This window comes from Vigna radiata, chromosome 6 (genome assembly GCF_000741045.1).
Source record: "Vigna radiata var. radiata cultivar VC1973A chromosome 6, Vradiata_ver6, whole genome shotgun sequence".
In the NCBI taxonomy this organism is placed as follows: Eukaryota; Viridiplantae; Streptophyta; class Magnoliopsida; order Fabales; family Fabaceae; genus Vigna; species Vigna radiata.
Window position 1 is genome coordinate 28,694,130 of NC_028356.1, and position 12,483 is coordinate 28,706,612.

At 34.8% G+C, this 12,483-nt stretch overlaps 1 protein-coding gene across 1 annotated transcript in view; it reads right to left on the reverse strand.

Moving 5' to 3' along the window:
• Positions 1–211: 211 nt before the first annotated feature.
• Positions 212–12,483, reverse strand: part of LOC106764872 (TOM1-like protein 9) — a 16,477-nt gene continuing 4,205 nt past the window's right edge. The window contains exons 3-10 of the mRNA XM_014649301.2: positions 11,649–11,747; positions 11,442–11,555; positions 11,011–11,171; positions 10,227–10,308; positions 3,647–3,732; positions 3,286–3,489; positions 1,353–1,852; positions 212–1,105 (exon numbers count right to left, since the gene is read on the reverse strand). Of these exons, the coding sequence (XP_014504787.1) occupies positions 543–1,105; positions 1,353–1,852; positions 3,286–3,489; positions 3,647–3,732; positions 10,227–10,308; positions 11,011–11,171; positions 11,442–11,555; positions 11,649–11,747 (1,809 nt within the window). The 3' untranslated portion in view covers positions 212–542. The remainder of the gene's footprint in view (positions 1,106–1,352; positions 1,853–3,285; positions 3,490–3,646; positions 3,733–10,226; positions 10,309–11,010; positions 11,172–11,441; positions 11,556–11,648; positions 11,748–12,483) is intronic.

The window sequence follows — 12,483 nt, forward strand, 5'->3', positions numbered from 1 at the left end:
TTCCACTTTCTCTCCTAAGTTAAGAAAATCTTATCTACTTGTTACTTTGTTCAAACAAGAAACATTTTTAACTTTATTTCAGTTTCATTTTTATCATCTTTTTTCTTCCCTCAATTTCAAAGGGCAGAAGAAAAGAGACGTCATGATCTTTTTCTACGACCTGCTAACTACAGAATTCTTATGTTCAATATAAGCCTCTACGGTAGGACATCCCTTTTCCACATTCATGCTTAAGAGAAAGAACCTTTAGATCATAACTACAAGCACAAGAAGGGAATGTAATACAAGGAGAATTGCCACAAATTACAATCCAAAACCAATTATGGTTGCCCCTTTCTCCCCACTTTTCAATATTTTCTCTAAAACGAATGTACATTATCAAATGCTAATTCCCAGACAAGCAAACAATATGAAACAAGAACCAAAAAATTTTATATATATATTTATATATATAATAATAATATGAAAACAAAAATAAAAATCAAAGAACAAGAACAAAAGTTACCAATCGGATGAAATGTGCAAACCCGGTAATGTAGTTTTTACATGCTACCAGCTCGGCCTGGGGTGGGATTGGGCTTCACCTTTGCCATGTCAACAAGGTCTCCAAATAACTTATCCTCTGGCTTGGAAGGTTTCCCAGATGGAGCATAAGATGTGGTAGAAACTGGGTAAGAGTTTCTCAAAGCACTGTCATCTCTTACAGACATACCATACATTTGCTGTTCAATATAAGGGACTCCTTGTTGCTGATCATAACCGTATCCCATAAATTGGGTTCCGTACATCTGTTGAGGATACATCACAGGACCACCCTGCATTTGATGTGAAGCCATGCCCATGTAGGGCCCTGCAACACCTTGTATATGCTGAGGTTGCAAGCCCATTTGATTGCTCCCAACATGGTTATTCATTCGTGGCATATGGCTGTTAGCATTTGGCTGCATATACATGCCAACACCCTGGTCATTGCCCATTGTTTGAGACCCTGGAGGATGTGCAGCATTCTGCACATATGGATACTGAGCGCCAGCTACTGAACTTCCATTATCTGCTGATTGAGCTTCCCAAGGAGGGGGTGGCAATGATCCACCGCTTTGCGTACCTATTAAACAAAGAAAAAGTCAGTTATGCAATGTAGTCCAAACTATTAGAGCACAATCCTATTTAAATTTACATTCTCAACCCATCCCGGCACAAAGTCAATATGTCATTGCTAGACTAATTTAAAATATTGCAACTTTCACATTCCAAAACAAATCAATTTAAAATCATCTTCTAGAAACAGAATGTAATTCTGAAGGATCTCTGTCACAGGAATTCATTTAAATCCAAAGAAACATGAGGCGCACCATAAACCGGTGAAGGTGGTTGCTGCTGGTGTTGTGCAACCTGACCATTCCAAGCAGAACCTGTACCGTGTGTATAGAGCGATTGTTGCTCATACTGAGGCGAACCCGCATTTGGGACATTTCCGTTGGGGTAAAATCCACCTTGAGATATGACTGTTTGCTGTTGTTGAAATTGGGGAGTATATGGAGTGCTTTGGCTAGCAACATTAGCTGGCTGGGGCAGCTGGCTATTGACTGATGTAGGTGCATTATTTCCATTGGAAAACATATCAAAAAGAACAAGGGCATTCTGCTGAGAAACAGGACTAGCAGGTGGCTGTTCTCCTACAGGAACAAGAGCATTTGAAGCATCTGCTTTTGGAGAGTTATAGTCATCGCCACTGAGTAGGTCCAATTTGGGGTCAACCTTAGCAGGAATCGTTGAACCATTAGAAGTTGGAGGCGCAGGAAGCAACAACTGATTCATTGTTTGGGATTCTGCTTCAACATTAGAAGAGGGTCTGCACATATATATGTTTAAGTAAATAGCTATAAGAGCCATATAGCCAAAGCATCAGATGGGTCAGATCAACATGAAAGTAGTTCATGCATCAATCTATCCTAAGTGTTTACGAATCAAATAAAGAATGTAGGTCTGCAGCCAAAATGAAAGGTTTTGACTACCTCATGAACAATAATCGATCAATTGTAATGAACTGAACACAAAAATGTGACTTTGAAGGTTTTGTAGTTAGGGTGACATGACTGTTTGATTTTACGGTATCATGCAGAACACTGCGAACTTAGACAATAAAAAAATGAAATAATGGAACCTAAATTATCTTTATAAAATACAACATCTTTCATTTTATCAATTAAATATTAAAACAGATAAATTATATATTAAAACAAAAATTAAATGAAATGGTTACATCACTTTAATCGACAAAAAATACTCAATTGAGAAATATAATTTTGGACCCTTAAGAATGAAATTTTTTAATGGGGACTCAATTAAATATACTCAAATTTATGACAGTTAAAACTTAATTAAGTCATTACTTTATTTTTTATGTTAAGAGATGCAAGCAATAACAATGCAAAGTAACAATCACATCATCCCAATCAACGACAAAATCTAACTGCTGAGACTCAATTTAAAATATAAAATATTTAGGTAAATTTTTAATAGATAGTCAATTAAAAATACCCATTAATTAGGGATTTAAAACTTAAGCCTAAATTTAGAGTAATTTTTATTTGATAGGATTTGATAGCTGATTTAGAGGAATTAAATATCCTCCAATCGTGTAATTAATACAACCTCTATATAAACCAGCAGAATCGAGTCATTTGATCACATATCTGTCTTCTTTCTCATCCAACACGAATCCTAGAGCATGTTATCTAATTAACTGCATGCCCTTGGATGTCCTCCAAAACCAAATTTTGTACTCCATTTTGTAACCCCCAACTAGGAATCCATATATAATTTCAGTAAAATATTTCCAATTTTCCCTATTTACATAAATAAAGATACCATCTCTTTAACAGTCTCAACACATCCCAAGTGAAATACCCTAGATTTTAAAATACATCCAAACTTATTTTGGGAAATCTAAATGACTAAAATTAAACAATTCAAAATAATAAAGAATACCAAAATAGAATCATACTCTATTGAAGGCAAACAATTAAAACTCAATTTGAAATTATATATCCAACAAACTATACCTATAATGAAAAATATCATTCTGAGTATAAATAATACAAGTTGTTAGAACACATTAATTGGAAGTTATTTCAAAAAGTACACTTGTTTAGATGATGAATTAGCCATCAATTATTCATTGCACGAGTCCTAAAACAATAAAACTAATAGTAACAGGCCAAAATGAATGCATCTGACATTCATGACCAAAGCAATAATGGAAGAAACAAGAGACTTGATTACCTCTCTTTAGTTTGTTTGCTAGTATCCCCAGTATCAACCAAAGGAGCATCTATATCTACAAGTGCTCCAGGAAGGGCAGGTTTTGAATTTTCTGTGGGATTTTGGTTTTGGGCAGAAGTTCCCGAAGAAATAGATTCGTGCTTGGCCAGTACTCGCTGTAGATCATCATTCAGCGCCAGTCCTTGGCATAGCAGTGATTCATCGCTAGAAAATAGTCAGAAAAAGATTATAATAAATTAATAATAATAACTTTTATCAAAAAGAATAAATTTTACTGAAGATGCAATTAACATGAATCAAGGATTTAACGAATACTATATCAGTCATATCTATTATCACGGGAAGGGACTTCAGGACTTACGAAGTTGAGTTGACAAGGTGTACCACCCTCTGTTTGTAAGTTCGACACTGCTCCACCAAGTCAACAATAACTTCCTGTCTAATCCCCTGAAAATAATAACAAAGGTCATCCATTAGATGTCAAGTAGGTTTTGTAATTTAAATCTTGGCAATCAATGACCACTTGAAATTAAATGTTGAAATAAAGAGTAATTAGACTTGGGCAAACAGGTTTACGAGGTCAAAATCAAATATACTGCAACAATGAGTTATGCTTAGATTTGATGAAAGCATGGAGGTGAATGAAATTTCAGAAAGGATGGAGTCAAACAGGCTGGTCAGCTGGCATACTATGAGCAGCAAATTACTCAGTAATAGATGCCTAGCAGTATTGGTTGGATGGAGAGGTTTCCCATGCAGTTTCCAAATGGTATGACCATAGCAATGGCAATGCTCACATTTTAAATTATTTTTAGAATTACCTATCCGAAAGTGCCCAAAATTAGCGTTCTAAAGTAAAAACTTAAGTGTCCCCAAAAAAGAGGTATGAATCTAATCGTGTAGTAAAATACTCAAGAGGCAAGGCGTATAACACTCAGTAAAAAATTGTACAGTTCTTCTCATGTTTCTATTTTACATCTACTTATACTTGCAAACACAGTATAAACATTGGGTATCACTATTATTGAGGGCACAAACCTCACTCCAAATTGTTGCATGCACTTCATGAGGGAAAGTAAGTTTGCTTGAGTGAGTTGAAGATAATGGACTTTAGAACACCAGAGTTGAGCATCAATCTATATATATCCCCTATTTGTGTTCCTTTATTGGGATGGATTCAGAAATTGTAGGGAGCTGGGATTCGTGGAAGAGTGAGAGACAACTCGTGCAGACACACAGATGGGTGGTTTCTCTCAACATTTGTATGGTTTGAAAGACTTGAAGAGCTTAGAATTAGCTAAAAACTATTTTATTTTCACCTAAACTTCTGATACAACTTACTACTGTATTTATAGAGTACAGTATTGCAGAATACAAAAGGTCAGGAAACCCTAAAACCTAGTAGATGAGGTCCCCTACATAAGTATTAATAAGAACATTACATTTCAACACTTCCCCTCAAGCTAGAACATATAAGTCATATGCACCAAGCTTGGAACATATAAAATGAATTCTAGGTCCCCTTAGATATTTGCTCAGAATGTCTGCAAGTTGTTCATTAGAGTTGACAAACTCAATAACAAGATCCTTGAACAACATCTTCTCTCTAATAAAATGACAATCAATCTGTTTTTTTTTTCTCCCATGAAACACTAGATTGGAAGCAATGTGAAAGGCTGCTTGGTTGTCACAGTACAACTTCATCTTCTCATTTTCACAAAATTTCAACTCTTGAAGTAGTTGCCTAATCCACACAAGTTCACATGTAGTTAAAGCTATAGATCAATATTTCACTTCTGCACTAGATCGTGCAACAACACTTTGTTTCTTACTTTTCCAAAATACAAGGTTCCCTCCAAGTAATACACAATATCATGTGATAGATTTTCTGCCAATCGGACAACCAGCCTAATTTGCATAACAATATGCTTCAACTAAAGTACTTCCTGTGTTCTCATACAACAATCCCTGTCCTGAGATATGTTGAGTGGTGTAAATTCCTTGGAAAGATAAGAATGAAGAAAACGCTACAGAAAAATATTCCTTAGCATTAAAATTTCTAAGGATTTTGACTGTCTTCCCAAATTGGTTCTTAATTTCATTAAAAAAAGACATAAATAGGGATAAAAGTACATCGAGAGAATTCATCAATGAATGTTACAAAATAATTAAAACCAAAAGAAATAACGTGACTCGGTCTCCAAATATCAAAATGAATAGCTCAAAAGGCAAAATTACATTGTCTCGGAATTTTTAGGGTAGGAAGATCTAACATGTTTTCCTAACTGACAAGAGTCACAATCTAAGACTTAAATATGTTTGAGACTCGAAAACATCACCTTCAAGTTAGACAGACTTGGGTGGCCCAAACAATCATGCAAAAGTTTTGGGGACGAAGTTGCAAAACAGGAAATTGAGGAGCTAGGTTTTAGGAAATAAAGTCCTTGTGACTCATATACTTCTCCAATCAGACGACCCATACCACGTTCTTGTATAACAACGGAATTAGCTGTAAATGTTACAGAACAATTTAGGGGAGTCAATTGACTCAAGGAGATTAAATACAATGGACAATGAGGAATATACAAAACAAAATATAAATTTAGTGAAAGAGATAAGGAAACTTTGTCAATTCACAGCAAAAGCGTGGTGGGCCCATAACCCACAGGTCCCAAGATCGAACCTGGCTCTGATACCAAGTTGAATATAGTGAAACTATATATGAGATTAATCTCCCTTGTGTTGAATATACACCTAAGGTTCTTTATTTATAATATTAGAAATATGGATTAAGCCCAAAATACAAATAAGAAATAATAACAACCTAACTAAAGATAAAAGATAAATATATAATATATCTAACAGGATCCATTGGAAACAATAATAAAATGAGGAACTTTCGGGGAGGAGATGGAGGAAAAAGAAGGAATGTTACCAGAGACACTATCTGAGGCACCTGAGTCAAGAATCCATGAACCAGACCTTCCACAGATTGAGAAATGCATGCAATAGACATATTTGACATTGAAGAGGACTAGCCAAGATTTGTTGATTTTTCTAACTTTACCTTAAAAATTCTTAGAACTCTTCTTTCAAAATTTTTAGTACTCTTCATTCAAATTTCTGGATTCTAGATTATCAAATTTAAAAGCATGAGCAACTTTGTCTAGAAAACCATGAAAGGCATAACACTTTTCTTAGGTATGGCCTATTTTCTTACAATATATGCATTGAGGACGCATACTACAACCACCACATCCTCCATGGTTGCTCCTACCTCCTCCTCTTCCTTGTGGTGCTACCATAGCTAATGTTTCAATACCATCAATTGAATTCTGGTTTTCTACCAATGCAGGTACTTGAAGAAGTTGAGTAACTAAGTTGTCCATTAATGGAGTTGATCACCAACTAGAACTTAATCAAGGACATGATCAAAATCCGAGTATAGACTTCTCAAAATTAGGACCATGTAAAACTTATTAACTTTTTTGTTGATATCTTCTAAAGAATTAGCCACAAAGAAATTCTTTAACTCTTCTACTGTAGCCCGAGCCTTTCCTATGTGAGAGACCATATCATGATTGTCTTGTTTGAGAGAAGTTAGTCTTTGAGTTGCATCAAAGAGACGTTGCACACCATTAGTAAAGATATCTTGTTCCCTTTTCCAAAAAGAGGTGCACGTCTTATAAGGTTTTAAAATTTATAAGAAATCTTGGTCAACAGGTTTCCATAAGATAATGCATAATTGAAAATCGAGCTTTTGCCACTGAGATTTCTCTTCATCTGGTACAGTAGAAACATCTTGTTCAAAATGATTAAGGTATCTTTGACCAAGAAACCATAACTCCACAGGAGAAGACCAAGATAAATAGTTTTCCCAATAGAGTATTGCAGAAGTAATGGTAGGAGTAGTAGATAGAGAGGGAGTTATTCCAAAACCAAAAGTCATTCCAAAGAAAACTAACTAAGAAAAACTTGGCTTGAGAGTAAAAGACCCTAGATATAAGTCACGGCCAACGAAGCAGAAAAACAGAGACCATAAACTGATGACTTGGGTCCCAAGATCAATCATGGACCCATCACTCGAAGCATGGCTAGAAGACTTCAACAAGACTTAGAAGAACTTGATACAGAAGGGCCAATCTTGTTCAGCCGTTTTGAATGGAAGCCTGGAGCCCAAGCAATTGATCCAGAGTGGGTCAAACCAGCATAAGGGGAAGGATAAAGGACAACTAGAGAAGAGGAATAACCAGCCAAATTCGCTTAGCGCACCCCCCTATGGCTAAGAGAAAGTATGGCACATTCTTCACACTTTTCAACACATGTATTTAGTGTGGCACATATATTCCGTGTAGCTTCTAGATTTCAGCACACGTTTTTCTTGCTTTGCCACGTGGAATGTGATCCACCTTATTCGGACTTCATCCACACCGTACATAGCTAGGTGGATATTCTATAAATCCACCTTAGATCACTTGTAAGAGAACTTTTGAATGAAATATGAGTTTTATGCTGATGCATTTTCCAACCCAAGACTCTGTACAAAAGTCACTTCTAAATGAGCTTTTCGTCTCATCACCTAGCTTCCTTCCAGAGTGAAGGCCATTTGAGTTAGTGTTCCACCACCCGCGAGCTCCTCAACCACCATTAACCTCCATTGAACCATCACTATCTGTTGTTACCAATTCACAAACACTTCATCCGCTGCTTGCTATTCCACATTCGAGCTGGAGCGAGGCATCAACAACACACTCAAGAGACTTGGCGAGATGACCGACAGTGACACAATGAGATTCTGACACCTAGAAGGCGACGCATGAGGAACATGCACCCAAGGTTGGTTGGGGAAAGGCAGCGCGTGGGGAGGCAATTAAGGTGGTGACCACCAGGGATGAGTCGTGCCTGTCAATGCGCACCTAACCTTGACTTTGCCAAAGAAAAAAACAATGGCAAAGGACAACGGCAGCAACAGACAACAGTGACAATGGTGGATGGCAGTGGCAACAACCTTGGACGACAGTGGACTGTAGAAGGACAACAGTGACAATAACAAACAATGAAAACACAATGGTCTGACTCTTGATACCAACTTGAAGAGCTTAGAATTAACTAAAAACTATTTTATTTCACTTAAACTTCTGATACAACTTACTATGTATAGAGTACAGTAGTGCATAATACAAAAGGTCAGGAAACCCTAAAATCGTAATAGATGAGTTTCCTTACATAAGTATTAATAATAATAAAGAGCATTACATTTCAATAGAAAGATCAACAGATGCAATCGAGATCTAGCATGCTTGCAATAACTTTCAAGCTTTAGAAAATTACTCCCAATTAGGGTTCAAACCTGAGAATGTAGTAATACCTTGTTATACTTCATTTCTATTCTAATTGTAAGGGGTGAGGTTATTTTCCCACAAGAATAAGAGAAGTTATTTGAAACACAAAAGCAACTTCCATTTCAACTGTTCTTTTCTTTTATATAAAAGGTTGACCAACATGCATCACTATGGAAAAATGGCTTCTCAACAACGTTAATGGCCCAAAACCTAACAATCATTTGATTCTCACTCATACTTTTATTCTAATTATTTTGAATTCTAAAATAAAGTCCAAAGATTCTCTTAAGAAGAAAAATCCATGTATTTTTAAATTTACTCAAGAATAGCTTTCTTGGATAGTATTTGCAGAAATGTCATTCTAGGAAATACAGGACCATAACTTGAAACAAATGCCACTATAGAATCTACCTTTTTCTCCGTATCCATAAAGGTTTAGTAAATAGTAAAATAAATGATACAGTTACATAGTGTTAAGACATCTAAAGGTATAGTAAATAGTAAATAATATAGTTACATACTGTTAAGACATCTATCGGGTAAGGCTAATGCTCTTTGGTTAAAGAAACAAAACACTAAACTAAAGGCGTTTTCGTAGGCCAGTTAAAATACGTAATATGCTATGGTGCGTATTACCATACAAGCCATTCATTAATCATGCTATGCACTGAAAAATGAGCCAACTCAAGTTTTATCCTTGTAGCTTCAATTCAATTAAGGTTTCATTCAATCAACATCAATCATTACTACCAAATCTTTTGTTCTTGTAACCAGTGTTATCACTAGTGAAATCCAACTTTTGCCTTGTCCCATAAACATTTTTCAACACCTCTTGTTAAACTATAGGAAAGAGAGACATTAAGCTGAAACCATGTGTTTCTCAGACAGCACCGATGCTTATTTATATAGTGAAGAAAGAATAAGCGGAAAAAATTTGATGTATACATAAATATATAATCTAGATATTGTTGATTATAAGATTTGTCCCTGATTTCTATAATTATAATGCATATAAATAGCAATCACCATATCAACAAGCATAACCACAACAATGAAGATGGAGCACAAAAAGCAGTCAATCAATTTGGTATCAAAGTGATTCAACAAAATTATTAAGAAAACCGAAGAAAAAACACAATAGTTGTGAAACAAAATTGGAATACAGTGAATCTGATAATTAACACACATTCAACCAGATCAATGCATTAACACACATTCAACCAGATCAATGCATTATTTTCGATATGCTACACTCATAATCTTCACCATCATTACAATATAAAGAACTTTAATATCTTTATGTCAAAACTGTACTCTCATTATGTATTTTTGGAAGTTTTTTATTTTAACCTTACTATAATTTTATTTTTTATTACAGGTGTATCTTGCTATTAAAACCAGGATTATGTATTTAAAAACAATCCCATAATTAAAAGGATGTTTCCTTAGAATTAACTCTACATTTCCTAAAATAAACAACAGGCTCGTGTATTTACAGGTCCAATGACCTCATCTTGAAATACAGAAGAAATATATTATTCTTTTTAAATCTGAGAATTTATTTTTTCATAATTTGAATAAAAGAATTGTGTAACTCACTTCTTTGTTACTAGGATCTAAGGCATTGAGCATTTCTGCAAGAACATCCATGATGCCACGAGCATTTTGAATTTCTGTCAAACTGTAAAAGAAATATCGATTACACATTGAGAACAAAATAATGCATAATATATGGAAATCTGTACCAAAGATTATCCCTCACTATCATTATATGAAAATACCAATTAAAGTACATACTGAAAGAGACACGAGTTTATTAAATCAAATGAATGAAATTAAATTCATTCAGCTTCTTTAATATCACAGAAAGGCATTACTGAATGTAGAAACAGATACTTTTATATAAATTTGAGTCCTCTAACTTATTTAGCATATTTTTTTCACATTTCATTGGTTTCCCAAATACCATTAAACTTTTCTTGATTCCATACAGCCATCAAAAAGTACATTACATTGGCCAGTGACAAGAAAGAATATGGCTTCAAATAATACATCAGAACTGCAAAAAAAAAAATTCAGTTTCCATTGGTTCCGCAGATACCACCAAACTTTTCTGATTCAATAGGAGAAATATCTGGTACAGCCATCAAATAGCACATTGCCCAGTAACAAGAAAGAATATGGCTTCAAATGTGACATCAAAACCGCAAAATACTCTGCCATTATTAAAACTACCACAATGCACATATCATTCTTATAACTACACACACTGTATAATATTATGTAAAACATAATAAAAAACAATACAAAAATTGAATGACCATGAATATATAAGAGTTAAGTCAAACTCCCTTCACATAAGAAAAAGGAATTTGGTCTATACCTTAGAGTAGGAAACTCAGACTCGGCAGAGGATTCAGCTGTGTCCTGACGAGGATCTGAATCACGTATATTTTGAGGGTATGATGCCAATGGCTGTGTTTGTGGAGGTGTGAATACAGGTGCAGATTGTTCCGATCTCGGAGGGAATACTGCCCCAGCACGCTGAAATAAACAAACCCTTTATATTTTAAACTAACATTGAAAAACAATTACATTCTAGAAGTTTTGGGTTAAATTTTGACTGCAAAAATTCACACTCATATTTCAAAAACTAGATATAAGCAAGCAGATCAAAACAGTGTATGCAAAAAAGAAAAAAGAAATACTAAAATATTGATTGTTCTGTTGAACAGCTTTCCTTCATTTGCACAATAGCAAGAGGAATACTTGGCAACAAAATCTCTATGTTAAACACTTCATACTAAACATTACCAACAGTTCCTGATAAGCAGCAAAATATTGTGGATATCTTGCCCTCGGGCCTCCAAATGCTTCTTGCCAAATATCAATAAGAGTCAATATCTTCTCTTTGACATGAGAATCAGACTACAATCAGCATGAGAAATGACATCAACATATTTTACAAGAAAACAAAAAGATCAGAAAACTAAAAAAAAATGTTCAAGAAATTATGTATACCTTTTTCTTCACTATTTTTACCATATCATGAAGCACGTCTCTCTCTGCAACATGCATATGAACAATATCTCCACAGTTTTTTATGATTGTCTCCAACAACTAGAATTCAGTAAACCAACATAAAACCAAATGAATTTTTTGAATAGTCAACATCTAGACAGTCAACCATATCCAAACAAGAATGAACCCTAGCAGAAAACACATCAGTTAAAAAGGTACCTAAGGTACTCTCAAAAATTAGTTTGTATTTCACACAAGCACTAATAAAAAACTTTACTTTTGATACATGCATGAATGGAAACAAAGAAAAAGAGCAGCAACAAATCATCCCAAGAAGGAAAATCAAGAAATCACCAAGTGCTTAGATTGGAAAATTTAGCTCCATTGTTCAAAATTTGGGCTAAGACGCATTGAAACAAATCATCCGGTCTTTTACTGTCATAAATCTCTCGGGAAATGTGTCTACTTAATAGTGTATGTTGATGATATAGTCATACAAGAAATGATACTACTAGAATATCTCAACTGAAGAAGTACTTGTGTAGACATTTTCAAACCAGGATCCTAGAAGCCTCAAATACTTCTTAGGCATTTAAGTAGCTTAGTCAAAAGATGGAGTTGTAATCTCTCAAAGGAAGTATGGTTTGGATATAATACAAGAAACAAGTATGGTTGATTATAGATCGATAAACAGTCCTATGGACCCAAATCAGAAATTAACAACAAAAGAAGGTGATGGGATATAATAAGATAGGTTTTAATGGGTAATAGGGGTAGGATAGAAAACAGTTTTAGGAATTAAATGTTGTTGGGTGGTTAGAAGTGGGTTGCCTTT